This window comes from Anoplopoma fimbria, chromosome 19, assembly GCF_027596085.1.
Source record: "Anoplopoma fimbria isolate UVic2021 breed Golden Eagle Sablefish chromosome 19, Afim_UVic_2022, whole genome shotgun sequence".
NCBI classification, from domain to species: Eukaryota; Metazoa; Chordata; class Actinopteri; order Perciformes; family Anoplopomatidae; genus Anoplopoma; species Anoplopoma fimbria.
In genome coordinates this window covers 23,795,044-23,818,714 of record NC_072467.1, presented here as the reverse complement: position 1 = coordinate 23,818,714, position 23,671 = coordinate 23,795,044, and the positions used below count along the sequence as shown (strand labels likewise).

The following is a 23,671-nucleotide window of genomic DNA, read 5'->3' as shown; positions in this document are numbered from 1 at the left end:
AATATAAATAGAAACATTTACAGTTACAAATATGAATAAAAATGTAAGAAATACAGTACCAGTCAAAAGTTTGGACACACCTTCTCATTCAATGATTTTCCTTTATTTTTTTTTTTCTACATTGTAGATTAATATTGAAGACATACAAACTATGAAGGAACACATATGGAATTATGTGGTAAACAAACAAATGCTCAACAAACCAGAATATGTTTTATATTTTAGATTCTTCAAAGTAGTTGAATGAGAAGGTGTGTCCAAACTTTTGACTGGTACTGTACGTTTCAAACTTGATTACAGATTCTTATACAAACAATTATGACATTACATACAATTTAGAAAGGTATAAACATGCAAATTGTGTTTGCAAAGATATTCAGTTTAATATTACAAAATAAATCCACAGAATGTTGGGTGTATTTGCATTAAAAAGGGATAAAACAAATAGTCAAAATAATTAATGATTAATTTTCTTCAGAGTAGTTGAATGAGAAGGTGTGTCCAAACTTTTTGACTGGTACTGTACGTTTCAAACTTGATTAAATATTCTTATACAAACAATTATGACATTACATACAATTTAGAAAGGTATAAACATGTGTCATCCAAAAATGTTAAATTATATTTATTAACATAAAATAAAATAATTTAAATATAAATAAAAATAATTTAAATAGAAATAAAAATAAATAAAAATAATTTAAATATAATAAATAATTAAAAATAAATAAACATCTGTTTGCATGTAATTTGAACCACAGCCATCTGGTCTGTACATTTCGCAAAGGTCGGTAACCTTCCATGAGCTGTATTACTGCGCATCACTTCTGCGCACACTCCATGTCACGTGTGCTGCGACTCGCCCCCTGATTGGCTACAACTGCGCATGCGCTCAACTCATTCTTCCGTAGCATCGTTAGCCTCTTAGCTCGCACACCGGAGATTGCGGGAACACGGACCGTAGGAGGGGAGTTCATTCAAAGGCTGCTCGATATTTATCATCGTCCCCTTCCAGAGGAACACACACACCCAGATAGCACGGCGTGGTTTATTCTTAAACGAGCAGAAACGTCCAGAGGAGCCTTCGTGTCCGGGTTTTATCGTCTGTGAGGGGACGCACGCTGATGGCGGTCACTATCGAGGATCTCTACCGGAGCTACGGGGTCCTTGCTGACGCGAAGGACAACCTCAGCCAGGTAGACCGGACTCACCTGCTCATTGTGAAACACGTGTGAAGCTGTGGTGCCTCAGTTTACGTCCACAGAGGAGCTGCGTGTGTTGTTGTTGTTGTTTCGGTGCATTAGTGCAGCGTGTCTGCTAGGCTAGCTGTAGCATGCTAATGCTAATGGCCTCCAGACCCCAACAACGATGCTTTAAGGCCTCCAGACTGACTGACTGTGAGGGGCTTTAGAGCAGATACTACACTGAAATTAATTTATTTATATATATTGATATTTATATAAACATCTGTGTGTGTGTGTGTGTATGTGTATATATATATATATATATATATATATATAGATAGATAGATAGATGTGTGTGTATATATATATGTATGTATATATATATAAATATATATATATATATATAGCTCTATCTATATATTTTTTATATATATATACATATGTGTATAAACATCTGTGTATATATATATAGAGATTTTTAGATGTTTATATATAGATATTATAGATGATGTGTGTGTTGTATATATATATATATATATATATAGATGTATGTGTGTATATATATATATATATGTGTATATATAGATATTATATGTATATATATATATATTATATATGTGTGTGTGTGTGTTTTTTATATATAGATGTGTGTGTTTTTTTTATGTGTGTGTGTATAAACATCTGTATGTGTATATATATATATATATATAGATTTATAAACATTTGTGTGTATATATATATATATTTATATATTATATATATATAGTACTAGTCAAAAGTTTGGACACACCTTCTCATTCAATGGTTCTTTATTATTATTTTTTCCTACATTGTAGATTAATATTAAAGACATCCAAACTATGAAGGAACACATGTGGAATTATGTGGTAAACAAACAAATGCTCAACAGACCAGAATATGTTTTATATTTTAGATTCTTCAAAGTAGTTGAATGAGAAGGTGTGTCCAAACTTTTGACTGGTACGATATATACTCATTCAAGATGATGTCTCTCTTGATGTTGATAGCAACTCTTTGCTTGAGTTTCAGTTAATAGCACATAGATGGCAGTTGAGTGACCAATCAAGTTGTTTGCCAGTTTTGCAAGTATGGGTTACTCCCTGTTTGTTTTGGGACTGACACAGATCTGAAACAAGCCAGTCCACATGCAAAACAGAAACTTAAAGGCACCTCCTCCATTTTCCTCTTTATATATTTTCTAGTAAATTAAATTATAACGGGATGTTTAGTCTGAATTGTTTTGTATTGATGTGATTTTCTTTATTCTGCAGCACAAAGATGCCTACCAAGTAATCTTGGATGGCGTGAAAGGTGGCCCGAAGGAGAAGCGCCTGGCTGCACAGTTTATCCCCAAGTTCTTCAGCAGCTTTCCGGAACTGGCCGACTCAGCCATTAATGCCCAGCTTGATCTGTGTGAAGACGAGGATGTGTCGGTGAGTACTGAAGGACACAGCTGTGTGTGGTTACCTGATAAACTTGCAGTTTATAGTGCAGGGTTGATTTATGATTATGATGAACATAAACTTTCTAAACAGGCCTTGTATGGTTTTTGTATTTCATGTTTGTTAATGCAGTTTCTGACACCAAGTGAACTCGTGTCAAAGCTCTTGCCTTAGCTAAAAGGCAATAATAAGCTTTAGAGATTGACAACGTATTTTTTTAAATCTATAAAAAAAATGTTTTTCTTCAGATCCGACGGCAGGCCATCAAGGAGCTTCCGCGATTTGCAACTGGAGAGAACATCCTCAGAGTTGCAGATATTCTCACCCAGCTCCTTCAGACAGGTATTTGATGCCTCAAGCTAAACACTTAAGAGACTTGATGTTTGATTTGTTTTTACAAACAACCTCGGTGGCCATATAGACAAGTCATTTATTTGAACTGCTATTTTGATCCATTGTGAATACAATCAGTTTTTCAGTCGGTATAATAACATGAATATATTTTGTGTGCTTTCAGATGATACTGCAGAGTTCAACCAAGTGACTGGATCGCTTATTTCTATTTTCAAGATAGACGCTAAGGGTAAGTGTTACTATCCTTCACTGAGCCAAAATGATGCTCTTGTATACTTGTGAATTATTCAACCCAGTTCACAGCTGTGCTGACAGAGAACACTGTGAAAAAATAGTCTTTTTAAATATTCCTCTACATATTTAGAGATTTCTTTCTGCTTGTTGAGATGGTTTGTTGTGTTACGGACTGTCTCATTTGCCCTGTGAAACAACGCATGTCATATATTAGGCCTGTTTTTTAAGTAACTGTTTATGGTTCATCCTCTCAAACATGTAACAAATAAGTATTCTATCGCACAGGAACTCTCGGAGGCCTCTTCTCTCAGATCCTGCAGGGAGAGGACATAGTGCGGGAAAGGGCCATCAAGTTTCTGTCAACCAAACTGAAGACCCTTACAGAGGAAGTCATGACAAAAGAGGTGGAGGATTACGTCTTTGCAGAGACAAAGAAGGTAGGCATAGAGTTCAATGATCTTTAATAAAAATGTAATACTATTTTATATTTATTTTTTTACGTCTGAATGTAGCAATGATAATTTACATTACTTTATATGATGAGGAGGAAAACATACCCACGGTGTCATGTTATTTTACATTAGTTGTTCATTATCTTTACTTTCTAACAAGATTTTTGGGCGTCACATTCTTTTCTGTTGTAAGACCTGCATTTATTTAGTCAATTATTGAAACCGACTTCAAACCATGTAGTATTTGTAAGCCTGTACAGAAATCGATTAGAACATATGTTAATAATGGGCTTCTTGTTTCTGTGCTTCCTCTTCAGGTTCTGGAGGATGTGACGGGAGAGGAGTTTGTGCTGTTGATGCGTGTGGTGTCGGGCCTGCGGGTGCTGCAGTCGGTGAGTGGGCGGCAGCAGCTGGTGGAGCTGGTGGTGGAGCAGGCTTTCCTAGAGCAGGCCCTCAACCCGGCCGACCCCGACACTGTTGACCGCCTGCTGCAGTGCACACGCCAAGCCCTGCCCCTCTTCTCTGTGAGTACAACCCATGCACTTTCACAGATTAGATTACATGACAAACATTAAGTATCGTATTATAATTTTTTTCTGATTGTCTTGGTTTACAAAACAGTGTAAAAGTCACTGTTTTTATTATCACAAAGTTTGCAAATCCCTAATGCCCAAAGTTATGTCCACAAATTGTGTTTGCAAAGATATTCAGTTTAATATTACAAAATAAATCCACAGAATGTTGGGTGTATTTGCATTAAAAAGGGATAAAACAAATAGTCAAAATAATTAATGATTCATTTTCTGTTGCTTGTATATCAAATTAAGTCATTGCTGCAAACAGTACATATTGTCTGTTTTTACATTTAATCATCTAATAGGTAAACATTTATGACAAGTACTCATGGTTTACTGTTATTAAAGTGTAAATGAATCCTGGTTTTCTCTTGTCTTGTAGAAAAATGTCCATTCCACACGTTTTGTAACCTACTTCTGTGAACACGTCCTGCCCAACCTCAGTGCCCTGACAAGTCCTGTGGCTGAGCTGGACATTCAGTTGGAGGTGAGTTCTTTACGCCCTTACCACATCCTATGTCACATTTAAATGTATATTTTTAAATTCCCTTGGTCCTTAAGTTATTTTAAAATGTCATGTCTGTACAAATGATAATCAGTCACCTTGAGGCACTGACATTTTTTAATTTTGGATTGAGCATCAAAAAGGGTAGGATGCAACTGAGTGTTTTTCATAATTGCAGCTTAAGTCAGTTCATTTTAAAATTTTGCTTAAATTGTGGGTGAATTCAGCAACCATGGCGCAGTGTTTCATATTCAACTATAATGACAAAGCGTTTAAATTTGCTACCGATCTGATAATCGCAGTCTTGACTGGCCCATTCTCCATGCCAATACTTGCCAAGGCTCATGGGTAGTGTAGTGTTTTGTTAGACCTGTTTGATGTGCCAAAATGACAGAACATGAGTTCTCAGAAACAAAATAAAAAAAATAAAACTGGTGGCCAAAACATGAACCTATATGGTTGTTATACTACCGTAGTTTAAAAAAAAAATATTAAGGATATTATTAGAATAAAAAATGGTTATTAAGAATCTCACAGCTCTAATAATAACCCAGTAGAAAAATGTCTCTGGTCACTGTTTTTAGTTTAAAAGCCAGTGTGGCCATTAGACCAAAACACCAGTTTCCCAACCTGGATTTATTCAGCCTGAATCAGCACTTCCATCCTGAGCGGCATGACGAATATGGCCACCGGTGTGAGGTCGATACTCCTAACGTCTGACATTTGGTGAGCGGTTGCAGTAGTAAACAAAGTCAGCGTGGCAGCCACCTGTCAGAGGTGTCAGCCAACTGCATGTTGTTAATGGGTCATTAGTCTGCAGCACGCAACACTGTTTTCTCATTAGCAATGCACATTACACTGTGTGAGGGGATCTGCTAAGCGGTGTATGTTTGTGTGTGTGTGTAGGTGCTGAAGCTGCTGGCTGAGATGAGTCCGTTCTGTGGAGACATGGATAAGCTGGAGCCCAACCTCAACATGCTGTTTACCAAGCTGCTGGTGAGAACTGATTGTTGTTTTTTTTTGAAGATGGAGGAATACAAGTGAAACCGCACTTAAAAATCAAAGTACACGTTGGCAGTTTTTCTCCACCGATCCATTTAGAGCTTTTCTTTTCTTTTACAATCATATTGCTGTGAATCCTCTGTTAGCTTTCCACTGTGGATTCATTCTCTGTTTAGGGATACTTCAATAGCAATTCATGGGACATTCAAGAACATGACTTACTTACTTGACTTGGTTAAGATTGTCCCATCTGGTCTCTTGGTATTTAAACCAACATCCTCCCCTTTCAAAAGCCTACAGTTTAACAGCTCAGAGTTGTTTCATATTATCGATGAAAAACAAAGGTTGTTGTAATCAATTTGAGGGGCTTAAAACAATTGCCCTGATCATAAGGATTTATTGTAGAGGTAGTTTTAGTGCAGGCTCCACACCAGTAATAAATACTAATGTTCAAATATATATTAGTAGAATTATAAACCATCCCTTTGTTCCAGTAAAACCCTATAATGGTCCAAGCTGTTGGACAATAAAGCAAAGCTAACAAAAATACTCTGCTCATGTTTTTTCCTGTTCATGTAGGAGTTCATGCCTCTGCCGCCAGATGAAGCAGAGAACGGAGAAAACTCAGCGAGCGAGGAACCCAAACTGCAGTTCAGCTACGTGGAGTGTCTCCTCTTCGGCTTCCACCAGCTGGGGAAGAAGCTGCCGGACTTCCTCATCGAGAAAGTGGATGCCGAGCAGCTCAAAGACTTCAAGATCAGGTGAGGGAGTTGCACACAAAAAACATCTCGCTGGGTGACATTCGTTAAATACATGAGCAGGTTTGATGGCTGAGCTCACCTTGGTCATTTTATCACGAAACGGACACTTTACATATGGACGTGAATGTTTGAATGTTCTTTGTGTTTCAACAGGTTACAGTATTTTGCCAGAGGTCTGCAGGTTTACATCAGACAGCTGCGAGTAGCACTGCAAGGAAAGTCAGGAGACGCTCTGAAGACGGATGAGGTAACGACAGCTGTGTATACGGTCAACGGAAATAAAGACTGAACCGTGTCAGTTCTGCTGTGTAATATATCTCAGACTAACCCGTCTTCTCTGTGTTATCAGAATAAGATCAAAGTGGTGGCCCTCAAGATCACAAACAACATCAACGTCCTCATCAAGGTAAGGTGTTTTTAAGGCCTAACACTTTGTGTCATTGCTACGCTAGACTGCAAAGTGTTAAAACATGATTTATTCACACCATTGATGTATCTGGAGAAGCAGAAACGGCTCACGATAATTATCAGATCCACTGCAACAACATAAATGTAAACACAACACAGTCAGCAATAATTTGGAATAATGCAGCTTTTCCAGGGGAGGTATTTATTAAAAGGACTGTTGCATAGGATTGCTTTACAGTGTGCATAGTTTAATTTTTTTCTGGGTACTTAAGTGCATCAGATGATCACAATATAAACTCTGCATTGCAACTAATAGTTCTATTTTTTTTTTTTTTTTATTTCTTTCCAGGATCTCTTCCACAACCCTCCATCATTCAAGAGCACAGTCAGTCTGTCCTGGAAACCCATCCAGAAGTCGGAGGCAGTAGCGTAAGTCTGCTCCCACTGATTTAAGAAATCATCACACACACACACACACACACACACACACACACACACACACACACACACACACACACACACACACACACACACACACACACACACACACAGCATCCGTGTGTCCTTCTTGCCCTGTAAGGTCATGACCTACTTTTCTTTTGTGTTTGTGTAGGCCCAAACGTCCGTCCGCTGACGAGATGGGTTCTGGCGGCACAACAAAAAAACAGGTCTCTCCTCTGCCCCGGAGGGACGCGAGGCAGATCTACAATCCCCCCAGTGGCAAGTTCAGCGCAACCATTGGAAACTTCACTTATGGTGAGGACAACTGTGGCAATTGTTTTTTTTTTTTTTTTAACTGTTGTGCGGCCTTTTAATCATTTTTTTTAATACTGCACATTTGTTTAGTTGATTCATTCTTGATGAGCTAATTTCTCAGGAAAGGAATACTCCCCTGAAAATTGTTTTATGTTTCTAAAACTTACCCTCAGTAGGTTTAACAGTGGACCTAAAAATTCTGTGGCTTGCTCTTTAGTGGAGGACGGCAGCTTTAGTCAGCTTGGATTCACAACAGTTGAATATATTACAGTAGAGACGGAAGTTAAGACCAAAAAAAGCATAAAACTTTTCAAAATACACCTGCCGAGTAATTCATTGTTGATCTATATGAATGTTGGAATCATCACACTGCCAATAAAGAGTTGAATATGCTGCTACAAGCTGAGCTTCAGAGTTATGACAACTTGATTGTGGGATAAGAACATTGTGTATTTATTTCCCACGTGCCAACATTCATAGTCTGCACTTATCATTTAGTAATCAATTTTACATGATGTTGAATATTTATCTTAATATGCATTTCTTTTTTTAATTCTCACAAAGGTATCTGCCTCTGAAATTCAATATTGGTCAGGTTATAATCATATTTCCATACTGATCTGTTTGTGTTTTCGTGTTATTTTTACTCCAGAACAGCGCGGCGGCTTCAGGGGCGGCCGAGGACGAGGCTTCGGAGGCCGAGGCAACAGGAGCCGAGGCAGAATCTACTGAGAAACACGCACGACCCACACATACAGTACATATTGCTCATTGAACTGCATCACATCAGGATCTTTTTCCGCACCAAGACGGACTATTTGTCACCTACTCTTCTTTTTTTTTTTTTTTTTTTTTTTTAACCGGTCTCCACGTCTTTTTCACTTTCCAACTCTCACATCCAGGTTTTTGTGTTGTTTTTTGGAGGGGGTTGGGGGGTTGGGGGTGGGGGGTCCGGTTTCCTGTCTTCAGAATATCAGACAACGTGCTCAGTCATTTCAGCATTTACTCCCCCATAATCCTCTTGGCCAAGGCGATAGTTTAGGTAAATCTAGATGTTTTTCCCCCCTTCATTTTTTAAATATTACTCTGTGTATTTTTGTGGAACAAAAGACTGCCAAGTTGTAACTGATAAATATTTTTGTCGGATTGTTGTAGGAAGAGATAAAGATCCTTTTGTTTCGGAACATGTTGATGAATGCATTTATTTCTACCTTTTTATTTAATCTTGTTTTCTTTTTTTATTAGAAATTAAGTTGAAATTGGCTGACTATGCGACTTTGTATGAATCAATGATGTTTCATTGGATTTTTATCATAAACTTGTATGGAAGTATGAACTTTTGTCCTTTTTTCACTTGTTTTATGTAGAAGTTTGCAGAAGTTAAGCTGACAAGTCTGGTATCAAGACAAAAAAAGCCACTCGGCACAATTCTGTTGCTTTAAGTTTCACAATTTCAAGTCTTGCATGTTCAAAACCTTTTCCCTCTCCTCCCATTCTGTCCTTGTGACGATCCATTCACACTCTTTTATCCTATTCATCCTTTCCACCCTCCTGTCTTTCCTTTCCCTCTTCCTCCTATTTGTACTCACTTATATCTGTACCAAAGCAGGGTGAGCAGAAGGTAATTTTAGCCCACGATCTGGCATCTACATTTAGAATACACGCACACACTCACTCCCGCACAAACGTGCCTTCCCTGCTGTCTGCATCAACACAGTGCCTCCCTCCCCTCAGCCCAGTAGTGTGTGTGTGTGTGTGTGTGACTGCGTGTTGAGGTAGTGGGGGTGGGTGTGTAGCTTTTAAAGTAGAATCGTGCTTTCAATAATTGAACGGGCTATAAATAGTTGCTGCCATGTTTAGAACACACACTTTGTTTTACACACTCTAGTGGAAGCTCCACTTATGTGCCCATTTTCCTACAAACAAACGACGGTATGCTAATATTCCTTCAATTGTACATTCATTAACGTAAAGTGAACTTGAGCCTTACGACAGTCATAATCTTGACTACTTTTCCTAAACAACTTTATGTAATACTGACGAGACAAACGATCATGCAGCTCTATCAAGATCCACCTTAAAAATAATCCTTTAAACATCCTTTTTTTTGACATTTCATTAAGTTTAAAATGTACTGTAATTTCTAATACAACTGAACTTTTATTTTTTATTTACCCTTTACTTTATTATGATATTCCCACTGAGATTTAAAGTCAATTCTGGGAAAATTCACGTAAAAGCACAAACGGAAGACAAAAAAGCAAAAGTTTAGTTTAGTTTGTATGCATTATTCTTGATGTCAGAGATGTCAAACGTGTTGTATTCCTTACTCACCCAATCTTAACTTAGTTTTACCCCAGAATCCAAGTTTGAGCTAAACTAAACCTACCTATATACCTACACAAATACACTAATTGAACCTATATTTGTATAAGCGCAACCTAATCTATTTATAATATTCTGCTCTAAAGCCAAATCATATTCCTAAAATGTACCTAGAAATGAAAAACGAGGGACATGTCCACATGCTCTCTAAATGGTCCAAAACGTGTTCTCATTAAGATGGAAGACCCATGCACAAACACTCACAGCTCTCAGTGGCTGCTGCTGCTGCTGCTACAGGTCTGCATGTGAAGACACGTGTGTGTAGGTGGATGTTTTAGAGGAGGAGGACTCAATTTTCTGAATCAACTGTGGAAGTGTTTTAAAGAGAGGATACTGTGAAAAGTTTAAACTTTGAAAAACAAAACATACAAACCATTTATATGAAAGCTAAAATCTTAATGCAATACAGCAGTTTCAGCATGGGAAATACAAAAAGCTGCTGAATAGGCTACAGCTCTGTATGTAGCTATGGACTTAAGTGACGTGCGTCGTCCTCCTTTACATTCAGAAGGAAGTTTAACATGCACCATTGTTGGACAGACATTGTTGTTCTTAAGAAAGTACTGTATTTCATGCACTGGTGAGTTTTTGGGCTATTCTGCTTCAGTAACATGTCTTCTTTCAGACTATTGTAAAGAGAACACCCAGAATATACATTAAGGTGTTTATTTCACTAGACTTTGCCTATTTGCATCTGCAGATGTCTCCTAAATTGCCCCAAAATGAGCATTAGATAATGCCATATTTCATAATTATAATATTTTTTTTGAAATTCACAACATTTTAGAAAACTTGTAGTATTGAAAATAATTGTCTAAATGTAGGTAATCAACTAAGGAGATGTCATGGAGATATCTATTGGTCACATTTTTGTCATTTTTGCCCTTTTCACCCGTAGTGTCTTCCCTAAAATGCAAACAAATTACAATTTATAAGGTAAACATGTCTCAGGATATATAAATGTGGTAATAAAATGAATCATTATATGATTTAATTTGAAATAAAGGTGACTGTTGCTTTACAACACTGTTAAACAACACAGCACATTTTTACTGCAGCAGATATAAACACAAGGAGCTCGTCCGTCTCTTGTCTTTGCAGAGTCTCCCCTCTAGAGGGCGATCCAGTCCAGGGTTTTCCTCGCAGAGCAACCAGATCTATTTTTATCCCCAACCCAACGAGTCACTTAAAGCTTTCATGATGTCTTTTTGTCTCTTTGTATTTCTGCTCTGGTTATGGAGCATGGAGGGAACACCGTGATCCTGGCCAGCAATGCAGAGAAGAGATAGAAAATATCCTTAACCACATAACCTCCTTTTTTTCTTTGACCCAGGACGAGAATATTTAGTGAACAAGAGCCTTGTCTATAACTGGACAAGTATTGTGCTCAGCCAGTGCTTGGATGAAATAAGGAAACAGAGAGAAAGCATTAAAAAATGTACCATAAATTGGCTGCTTTTGATGCAATATTTGTTCCCTAATTTGATCTTTCATCCCGACTGATTTGCAGGCTGGTCGTTAAAGATCAAGTTCTCATTTCAGGACAGTAGGGGGCGCTATGTGACCAGGATAAACCCTCTCCTCATTGATCGTGACCAGGTATTTCCCAAACCAGCCCGCCAGCCAGCCAGTCAGTCAGCCAGCCAACCAAAGATGCTTGGCACATGCGTTTGCATGCTCACACACATACACACTCACGGCGGAGCTGAAAATAATCAAGTGGTGGAGGAGGAGGAGTGGGCGGGAGAGGAAGAGAAGACGACCCTCAGAGAGAAGGAAGGAACGACTGTACGAGTCCATGTGAGAGTAGAAGTGAAGGTAAATCAATAGTCCTGAAGCACTTGGTGGAACTCTATGGGTCTCCTCACTTTATTACCATCCTTTGGGAGGGAGGGAGGGGGGGGTGATGATAAAACCTGCACCCCAACAGACATGAGGCAAAGATCTACACTGAGCATTCATGGGTGTGTGTGTGTGTTTGGATTCCCATGCTCTTGTGTTGGCTGTGTTGCAGTGATCGAGGCCTCAGAACTGATCTTAATGTTGTCAGGCCACGATGCTGTGTTTGTGGATTCCAGCTTTTACATGTTAGTCATGTCTAGTTGTTGTTGTTGTTGTTGTTGTACGATGTGTTCAGTGCTGCTGTTTTGTTGGGGTGGGGGGGGGGGAACAGTCCCAACATCAGAAAATCACAAATGTGTTGTCTTGAATAAGATGGTACATCTTTGGATAATTTATTCGTTACAGTTCAAGTAAATATGTATTGTAGTTTTATGCCAAACTACCGCCTGCAATACTTTATTGCTGTATTTACAAGTTCAACATGGAGTTCCTGCTTTTCTGATACAAAATGCCAACTCAGTTTTACACCACAACCTCTAGAGTAGATTGCTAATTTTTCACCTTCAATGGTGTTAAATTGTGATGGTTGCTCCTACGCTGCATGTGATCAAGATTATTGGAGAGAATTCTCAAAATTGGAAGTCTTAGCATCAGTCATTTTTAGATCTTAAATGATCCATGGTATTAGCCTTGTCTTAATTTATTGGCAGAGTGGGAGAATTTATCTCCTGGAGGCCTTTAGCAGTCACGCTTTGAACTTAGCTCTCCTTACTGAACACCAAAAAGTAAGAAGAATAACAAGCTACGTCTCATGTTGAAAAGTATTTTAGAGATAGAAGTGCTCAGACTTCCCATATGCAACAAAAATGTACTTCTACTTGCTTGCATTCCTGTGTTCCTCTAGTCTAGAACCCTTATGCTACATCACTTTCATTGTTTCATTGCCATTTTTTATTGGATTGTTCACAATTTTTTGCAACAATCGAAACACCACATTTAAGTTTTGCCCGGTGAAAGAACAGCTTCATGTTTTTCTCAGCTCCACAGTTGTCTTTTCGCAGCTTCTTGTGAATTCTGCTCTACATCCGTCCTTGACCTTGTGACGTTTTCCAACAATGACCAAGACGCGATCGTAGGAGAGGCAAAAGGACAACAGCTTATGCACCACATACATGTAGACTGCTCTATATGTTTTCAGAGCTGTCCATGTTGTTAACCTCAGTGTGTGGATGAGTCCTGATGGGAACTGCCTGTGGTGCTTAAATCACACTAGACTTGAATCAGGCAGTTTAACCAACACAGGGTTTTTCCAGAATGTATCCAAGGAGAACTTTTCTTGACAAAAACTTTTTGACAAATTCATTCCACATGATAAAGAGCAGCATGTTCGTCATTTGTCTCTCACTAGACTCGGCTGCATAAGGTGTGAGTTTAATAATGTTACGTTGCCAGACTTCCACGTCTTGATAAAAAGTTATAATATGTGATAAGATTCCTACTATCGGTGAAGAAAGCATATTTTTTTCTGGCCTGTTGCTCCACAAAGAGGTCAGAGGTCAAGGTCAGTTCAACACCACCTGATTTCTGCACCCAACATTATCGGCTGTTTCCGTTCAGGCGTTAATTTATCACCAATCCAAACCCATCACCCTTCATTTTGGCAATATTTATGGCCATTTAAGGACATGGGTGGCACATATATAAAGAGAAAGTTCCCTTTTCACACCAGCTTTATTTTTTTCATGCATATATATATTTTTAACTCACAACTTTTGCAGTTTGGTCCAGTGAGAAACAAATGACAATCATGCTGTTCAATCAAAATGCTGCTTTTCAATCCTGTTTGGCACAAGGTTTTTGTCAAGCAAAGTTCTGCTTGGATGCATTCTGGGAAAACCCTGTGTTGGTTCAAGTCTAGTGAGATTTCAGCACCACGGACAGTTCCCACCAGGACTCATCCACACACTGATGTTCAGAACACAGCTCTGAAACATATGTGCAGTCTACATTTCTGTTGTCGTTATATATATATATATATATATATCTATAAATGTGTGTATATATATATGTATATAAAAACGCATCGTCCGCCCCCTCATGTACAATGCTGGGAATAGTAACAGCACTGTGAGGCTGGGCTAAATATAGCAGCCAGTGAGTGTTAACATGTCAACTTCAGCAGGAGTGCAGGGAATCGGCTGCTGCACATGTGACCGCTGTGGATGTACACAGCATGGCTATAAATACCAAGCAGCTCCTTCCTCCTGCTGATGTTTATTATATGCATAGACCAAGTTTTATTTATTAAAATAAATAAACATCAGCTCCTCCTGTCGCACGACATAAAAACACACAATGTCCCCACACACATAAAAACGATGCCAATGGAGACATATGGTTGCACTTTAATCAAGATAAATGTCAAATATTTGAACACTCTCCGCCTTTCAAAAGACAGAAATGATCCGAATTATCTTTTTTTTATTTTTTATATCGGCTTTAAATTGAGATATACAGGAAGTCACAAACGGTGATGGAAATGATTTGTGGATGTGTTTTTGTTCCGTTAGATCCCCTAAATCATCATTTACCTCCGCGGATAAAGCCGCAGCATCTCCCTATATATATATATATATATATACATATATATATATATATATATATATATATATATATATATATATATATATATATATATATATATATATATATATATATATATATATATATATATATATATATATATATATATATATATATATATATATATATTTGCACGATTCAGTTGATTAAGGATGGGGTTTTGAAATTCAGCTTTTTTTATTTATTTTTATTTTTTTCAGCTGAATCTAAGAGTGGATGGGTTTGGGTGATGGATTTTGAGAGGGGAAAAGGAGAGAGGGGGAGGGGAGGGGGAGTTTATTTTTATCACGACCGCCTTTCAGAAATAGAAGGCAGTCTAAAAAAAAAAAAAAAAAAAAAAAAAAAAAAACAGACCTCATGAGTTCTTCTCAATCGAACACGCTTGTGCAGCAAACCGTGCATTTATTTGTGATGGAGGGAGACTTTAAACACCCCCTCCTCCCTCCCCCTCCCTCCCACCACCACCACCACCCCCCATTTAAACTATGTTATGTAATCTCACATGTGAATGTCAAGAGACAGAACGAGTCGTGGAGAGGAGAAGAGGAGGGGAGGGGGTGTTATTTGGTCTATGCATAGAGCTCCCAAAACTCATACCCAGGGAACACAGTGTACTCTTGTGCCCCCCCCCCCCTCCCTCCCTCCACGCACGAGCACGCACACGCGCACAAGTTCAAGTTAGTGATTCCGACTGTATGAAAAAAATAAATAAAAAAAAGGAAAAACCCAGAAAAACAACCAGGAATAAGGGCAGCAGATACAGCGCACAGACGGAACAGGTGGCTTCCCGCATTCATCCCATTCACAGACTTTGTTGGACCAATTTGTATGAATGAGTGAGTGGGAAAGTGAATGAATGAATGAATGAATGAATGAATGAATGACTGCACGACATGAGTGAGTGGGAAAGGAAATGAATGAATGAATGAATGAATGCACGACATGAGTGAGTGGGAAAGTGAATGAATGAATGAATGAATGAATGAATGAATGAATGAAATGAGTGAATGAAGAGCAGCAGCCCCCTGTCCCTCTCAATGGGTTTTCTTCTCCTTTTGTTTTTTTGTTTTCTCCTGCAGAGGGAAGTACGGCTGCACGGACAATAACCAGGCATGGAGAGCAAACACATACAGTACACACACACACACACACACACACACACACACACACACACACACACACACACACACACACACACACACACACACACACACACACACACACACACACACACACACACACACACACACACACACACACACACACACACACACACACACACACGTGACAAAGCCGTTCATAAATATTCAGCAGCTCGATTCATGCGGATTCTTCTCTTGAGGTGGTTTATTGTGTGCAGCAGAGCTCCCAACCGAGCATGTGATGCTGAGGACGGCTGGTGTCGGGTGTAGGAGGGGTTTGTAAGTAGTGGTGGTGGTGATGGTGTGTATTTTGTGTGTGTGTGTGTGTGTGTGTGGGGGGGAGGGGGAATGTTCTATAAATAGCACTATAGCTCTGCTTCCATTGACATCATTTAGGCAGGAGAGATGGAAAAATAAATAGGGGGAGGGAGGAGAGGGCACAGGGTTCCTTAATCTGGGCTTGAAATTCAAACAAAACCTGGCCATCCATCCCTCTGTGCACACACTCAACAATAACGGTCCCACATAGTAGTGAACCTGGCAATGGTTCAAGACTTTAAAACCTATGTTTTCAAGCTTCTCTTTGATTTTGATTGACTTTGAGTTATCTTTGGTCTTATCTTATGCACTGCAGCTGAACCTGAAAACAAAGATAAGTCTTAGATTATCCCACACAGACCTCAATAATGCTAGAAATGATCTAAATAAACTACGTTTATAGTTCTCAAGACACTTCCCTTTTGTAATTTAACTTGGAAAATATATTTTAGATTTTTTTTATGTATTTTTTTTTAATCTAATTTATTTTTTGTAACCTTTTCTTTTTTATATTTTTGAGTTTCTTCTTTTAATTGAACATTTTATCCAGATTAAACCAAGTTATATCCACAAAGAGACAACATTACAATCCTGATACTGTATACCTTTCTCTGGGGGGTCATAATGGTTGAATACATAAAGCATTACCCCGGCAAAGGATCCCTTGAATCCCTTCTTTTCCGTGTGTACGCTTGCCCTCATCCACCGGGGCCCGATAGTAAACATCAGACCAAAACACCCACTGTTTCCTAGAAAGACGAAGCCTACGAGTCGGAATGGAAAGCCACAAGGCAGATGGGAGGGGGGGACATCAAACAAATTAAAAGGACCTGTGTGTATACAACACACACACATTCACACAGGCAGAGATCCGAGTGGAAAATAGGGTAAGGGGGGAGGGAGGGAATCATACACCCAAGGCAAATGTTTTGAAGGTATTATTATTGTATTGACATGCTTGAAAAAAAAAAAAAAAAAAAAAAAGGACAAGGTGGACGGTTGAAGCTCAATAGGCCGTATAGAGGGAGCGACATTTTCATTTCGTTATCAAGACCAACATTTCCGCTCAAACAGGCTGACCGACTGGTGTGTTTATGTTATTATGGAGGAGGAACGGAGGACAACACGCTGTTTTTCCATGGTCGGAGTGTCTTAGTCACACCCTGGATCTCTCTCTCTCTCTCTCTCTCTCTCTCTCTCTCTCTCTCACTCTGTCGTCAGCTTTGGCACTGACCCCTGAATGCTGCGTGACTTCCATGGCTGCTGATGACGTCTTCTATGATACATTTATCCCCATGTGGGTCCCCCGCCTGGCTACCGCCATCACACTTCTATTGAGTGCCGCTAAGCTTGTACCTGCAACAGCACTTGTTATTGTTTTTCTCATTCCTTGTGATTCGCTTATTGATTCCTGTGAGGAAACTCGTCTTTTTCCTTGATTCACAGGGAGGTCAAAGGTCGGCGTCAGGCCAGACATCCGCTAGAACCAAGGATAGACACCCACCGGAGCAACCTGAGCAGGTAAGCGCTACATTCATGTGTTTGGGCGTTATTCTAGCATCTTTCCTCTCTGTCGGTGATCGCATACCCCACTTCCTCCTCCCAAACAGCACTCACACCCTTTTTTTTATGTCAGTGTGTTTGGTACGCAAACACACTGGTCACAGCAAAAACCTGAAAGGCGTAGTGCTAAATGGCTACCAGACGTGAGATGGAACATCCTACGACATTTGAAATGTGTGTCTCAATTGAAGAGGATGAATCATAAGGCCTAATTCAGTCCTAATGGAGAAGTATTTTTGTCACGGCCTCTCTGCTCACCACTCTCCCTCCCTCTCTGTGTGTGTCTCCTTCTCTCGTCTTCACTCTTGTCTTCTACTTCTTTCCTCCATACATCACACATAGAGACAGTTTTTTTCTACACGCATGGGGAAAAAAACCCACAAATGGCAACCAAGTGACCAAAAGTGGGTTGGGCGACTTTTCAAAGGAGCAAGTCTAAAAATGTACAAACAGGTGGAAAAGTTCCAAATCAGTAGCCAACATCTGTGAATGACGTTTGTATGTTTCGTAGGCCAGCATGCATGCGTCAGTGATGATGTGTGTCTCGGAGAAAGGGGCAGGTAGTTATTTTTCAAATCGACATGTCTCTTAGCGGTATTAGATTAAAAAGAGAAAGCTGTGATGTTGCTCGTACATTGAGTGTGTAAAGATAAGAGGCTATAACACTGCAAACGGTTTATCTTTATTTAAGGGAAACAGAAGAATAGCAGGTGTTAAAATATATATTTTTTAATTTATTTCTCTAGAGCTCCAGATTCCTCATTGAAATCACACTGAAAACATGGGTGAGTGTAATAATGTGTATTAGACGGGTGTGACCAGGGATCACTACAAATACAGGGATGAATAGTTTTAAAAATATATTTTTTTTAAAGAATCAAAAATAAATAGTCATCATTTCTGAAAAACATAACTTTACACTGTCACTTTCACTTTATTCCTGTTTATGATCCACATCAGTTTTGCGTCCTGATACTGAAACACTGTTGGAGTCTTTCAACCACTTGCACGGTTTCTATTCTACTTCAATCACCAATAAATTGAATGCTAGAAGTAGAAGTTTGATTGGATGGAAAACCACACAGCTTTTTTCCCCCTTTTATCCATAATTTTGTTCTGTTTACCCCAAAGATCACGATCGTAAATTGACATTTGCAACAACAACATTGTCTGATAACCTAAAGGGTTATTAAACTGCTCGGTTAGCTTAAGAAGAAGGGAAATAAGGAGTACCTTCAGTTCTTTTCTCTTCAAAAATGAACCTAATTTAGAGATGCATGGTCTTCACTGTGTATCATTTCTACATTATCTCCCATAGCTTGTGAATAAGACGTATTAATTGCAGGTCTGTAGTGATTCTGGTGAGTGTATTGCCACTTTGCTACTTCAGCCCATTATCAATTATCAGTCACGATATGTTCCCGGGATGCAGATGAGTCAGAGTCCCTGTCAAAATAATAGCAGTAACACTAATTTATGGAGGCCGCTCCTCAGAGTTTTCAAAAAGCTGCTTTGCAACAACATTGGATAAATTAGTTTAAACGTGGACGGAAAAAAATGCAGACTTTAATATTAAAATCGTGAAGGTTTTCAGCTAGTAGTGACATTTCAGCACCGAGGACAGCTCCCAGAGGAACACCTTTATACCCAACAGTGAACTCTTCCTCTAAATCCTAACACAACTCTCCATATATTGTACAAATTGAAACTAAAACAACTTCCCTGTGAATTAATCCTCCACCGAGTGAAACTTGAACAGAATAATTCTGGTGAGTCCAGTTTTGTGAGGCTTATCATGTAGATCATTTAACCAATATCTACTTGTTTACCGGGCCCAAGAACCTGTAGAATGACATTATTATTTGTCCCTCTGCCTCCCGTCTGTCTGCTCCCTTGGCTCTAGTTGAATGTTAGATGGGGAAAAGGTTTTCAACATGTCAGCTGGAGGATATTTTTAGATTGGATAAGCCAGAGAGAGAGAGAGAGAGAGAGAGACAAAGCATTTGACCTGAGCTATGACTTTGTTCATTCAATCATTATTTTCATTAATGTTTGATTCAATTAGGTTTACTCTGAGCGTTCATACATTGCTTTGGCAACAATGACTTATATGCATATGTGAGAACTGTCTTGTTCCCATTAGGAACCTCATTGAGCACCGCGTCTCTCGGCTTCAGATATCGATGTGTCTGGAGCAGCTCTCTCCACCTCAGTCGGCATGGAAATGGTGGTGGTGCGGGGAAGAAGGGGTGGTGGTGGTGGTGGTGGTAAAACACGATGTCCCCCCCACACACACACCCACACTCCTCACCCACACACATCCCCCTTCACCTCAAAAACCCCAACCCCAAAACACTCACAAGCCCCACCCCTCTCTCTCCTTGCCTGCTGAATTAATTTGATACTATTTTTGAAAGTCAGTGTTTCTAAGGGAAACCTAATGACGCAATGACGTCAATGCAGGTCAATAGCACACTGCTGGAGAAGAGGACCAGTGAGGGAGACAGAGGGAGAGAGAGAGAGACAGAGAGACAAAGGCACGGGATGGAGAGAGGAGACAGAGAGAGAGAGAGACAGAGAGACAAAGGCACGGGATGGAGATGGAGAGAGAGAGAGAGAGAGGTGGTTGCAGACACCTTTCCAAAACCCTTCCCTGTGTTGTGACATGAATGGTCCTCTCCTCCCGGGCTTCTTTATTCTTTTTTTTAAATATATATTCCCAATCCCCTCCCTCGAGCTGCTTTTGCCCTCTTCAAAAAAAAAAAAAAAAAAGAAATGTGCCCGACGTCTTCCTCACCGGCGGGTTTGTGCCGGTATAGTCTCAGTCGCACTTCTCCTGTCCCATTCATGCTTTCCGTCTCTGTCTGGAAGTCATTCACACCTGCACACACACACACACAGTAAGAGAGACACTCACACACACACACACACACACACACACACACACACACACACACACACACACACACACACACACACACACACACACACACACACACACACACACACACACACACAGACAGTGTGAGAGAAGAGAGTCTTTGCAGTGAGGTGAATCGTGTGGTGTCCCCAAATTGCGTCCCCCCCCAACCCTGATTTGGCGGGCTCTTTCTGTCAGCTGGCTCACATTTGTACACCACCACCACCACCACCACCACCTTTCCAATCCCCAAACCCCTCACCCCTCCCATCATCACCCTCTCCCACCCTCTCCCACTTTCTTCTTTGGAGATGGCTCCATGAATCCCGAATGGCAACACCAAATATTTCAGTGAGCTCCAGATCTGGGAGGCGACGCACATCTGACCGACCTGCTCATCTCCATCCTGACGCAGGGAGGAGAGACTGTCTCCAGCCTCTCCATGCCTCCTCATGCTGCCTCAGCCTGCGCAAAGTCCTTCTTAATAAACAAACTTTAAAGACAGAGAGACACAGAGAGAGAGAGAGAAAGAAAACTAAATCAAAAAGGTAAGTGCTTCTTTTTCTTTGTAGGGGGCGCAAATTCCGACCCAGAACGAGCTGTAGGCTACTAGTGAGGGAAGTTTGCAGTCAGACCATGCGCAGATATTTTGGGACAACGAGGGTAGTATGGCATCCAAAGTGCAGGTTAAACTATCTACCTGACTAAATGATCTGAAGGATGTGAGGATGACTGTTTTGTGAGCTTTTTTTGCTTACAATTGTGGCTTTTAATAAAGCGTTTTTAATGTCTGCTGCACATGAGACATCCAAGGCAGCTTGGGTTCATCGCAGGGCACATGCCGGTGTTTTGCAAGCGTTGCCATCTCCGGGACAGCAGATGGAAGTGTTTTCAGAAAGGCTTTTTCCTCTTTCTTTGTTTTGTTTTCGTGTGTTTGTGTGCATGCTGGTTGTGCAGACACTCAGAGGAGAGAGAGAGGGCTGCAGTAATGCGTAGGAGGATTCACGTGTTGGGGATCCTCTGCTTTAGGCTGCCTGCTCTGCTGAAATGCCTAGTAACAACTAGGAGAGAGGGAGGGAGGGAGGGGAACTTTTGGGGGAAATTCTTTTTTTCTTTCCTATATTTGTGATACATTTTGACTATTTAGCAACACTGGTTTCGTCCACGTCGTGTCACTAAAGCCTCATTGGTGTGTATGTGTTACATTGAAAGCTCAGCTCAGATTTTAGGCGCCTTTTAGTTCTCCACCAACTTTGCGCAGCAGACTTTGCGACAGTCCAAACGTGTTTTCAGCACGTTTGTCTTCTCTGGCAGTGGTGTTACAGCATCTGTAAAAACCCTGCATGTTCTCTAACTTTGTACTTGCATGCATTGATACATCACATTCAACTGACTGCGGAGGTTAAGGACACGACAGACAGACTGGGCTGTTTCAGCACCACGGACAGCACCGGGAGGTAACGTTGATTTACAGCAGCACAAAGTGCTTTGGGTGGTGAATTACGTTAAAAAAATCCCTTAAATCAATACTTTTTCAAGAGTGGTAAACAGGTGTTTGTTGCACTAGTTGCACTAGTTTGACACCATGATTGCCTATCTACATACTGGAGGTGGATGTCCTCAAGATATCAGCCTAAAGCAGTGGGACTTTAGGTGTTTATTGTCAATGTATGGCTTTCTCTCATTGTTGTTTTAAAGAGATGAAATCACACCACCTGTACTTTGAGAGCTGCGTCGTGTTTGTCCTGTCGGTGTAAGAGGAAGTCGGACAAAGGCTTCATAAGGAGGGGGGGGAGAAAAGTCTGCTGCGGCTTGCAACTTGCAGGAGTGCATACTTTTGAAGGGGGGGGGGGGGGGGGGGGTATATTAAGGATGCTCCCTGGCTGAGTTTGTCGACACCATGCGGTGATGTCGGCACACTGCACTGAGGAAACCTCGGCTGAAGCTCCCATTGATGCTGCTCCCTGTTTGATTGAATGGTTTTGGACTTCAGGGAATTATTAGTGTACATGTGTGTGTGTGTGTGTGTGTCAGGGTGGTGGTGTGTTGTGTGTGAGTGTGGTAGATTAAAAACTACTGATTCATCTTTTCCTACTTTGCTTTGATTTTGTGGGTAAAAAAAAAAAAGAAAAAGAGACCCAGACAGTAACAGATGCCAAATGATCCAGAGCATAAACAACTATCCGTGTCTACGTCTTCTTTATTATTCAGTGATGTGTGTTTTCTCGGTGCAGGGGGACACGCTGGATCCTGTGTGCGTCTGTCCCTGTGCACTCAGCAGCAGTCACGGACATACAGTTGGCCTACAGGCAGGGATAAAAATAGCACAAACCGATGCGACGGGCGCAGCCCTTTTCCCTTCTCAGAGACGACTTTTCTAGGTAGCTGCCACTCAGTGGAGACTCCAAAAAAAACCCAAAATATCATATCCAGCCTCAGCTCACCCCTCATCCCATCCCAAGTGTCGTGAATCTGGACTGCGTGGGGAGTGTGGAGAGGGTCTAACAGTGAAGGTGTTAGGAAATTAAAGGGGAGATGGGGTGAGAGACGGAGCATACTGTGTGTGTGTGTGTGTGTGTGTGTGTGTGTGTGTGTGTGTGTGTGTGTGTGTGTGTGTGTGTGTGTGTGTGTGTGTGTGTGTGTGTGTGTGTGTGTGTGTGTGAGTGTGAGTGTGAGATGGAGGATGCAGCGGTGTGTTTTCCTCTCCTTCAGCTTAGGGACACCGTGTTTTACCCGCCAAGTGCGCTGGATGCTGGGATAAAAATTCTCCAAGACCAAAACAGCACCAACGCTTGGTGGGGGGATATATCGAGACTAGAGAGGGAGGAGGGAGGGAGAGAGGATGGAGGAGAGAGGATGGAGGAGAGAGGAGGGAGGGAGGTTGGATGGAAACCCAGATGCTCCAGCATTAGAGGAGGGTTATTTATCAGGAGATAACCTTCTCCAAAGCCGCAGTTTCCACGAGTCCACACCACATTATCCACCTGTAATATTTTCCTATTTTCCTATTTTGTCACTCTTTCTTTTTTTTTTTTTTTTTTTCCTTTCCATGGCACATTTGCGAAGATGTGATCACAGAGCGGCCAGTGTCTTTAATCAGGCTCTCCGGGCTGTAAAGTGAGAGAATCTAAACGTGACGTCAATGCCTAGTACTGACGCAGCCC

General features: G+C 40.5%; 1 protein-coding gene across 1 annotated transcript; it reads left to right on the top strand.

Moving 5' to 3' along the window:
- The first annotated feature begins 890 nt into the window (after positions 1 to 890).
- On the top strand, positions 891 to 8,603 carry api5 (apoptosis inhibitor 5). Its single transcript, XM_054619932.1, has 14 exons — positions 891 to 1,196; positions 2,477 to 2,638; positions 2,896 to 2,989; positions 3,165 to 3,230; positions 3,521 to 3,672; positions 4,005 to 4,211; positions 4,645 to 4,749; positions 5,674 to 5,763; positions 6,349 to 6,530; positions 6,684 to 6,777; positions 6,880 to 6,936; positions 7,288 to 7,367; positions 7,552 to 7,694; positions 8,347 to 8,603. The coding sequence occupies exons 1-14, from the start codon at positions 1,125 to 1,127 to the stop codon at positions 8,424 to 8,426; spliced, it is 1,584 nt and encodes a 527-aa protein (XP_054475907.1). The 5' UTR covers positions 891 to 1,124; the 3' UTR covers positions 8,427 to 8,603.
- Positions 8,604 to 23,671: the final 15,068 nt, after the last annotated feature.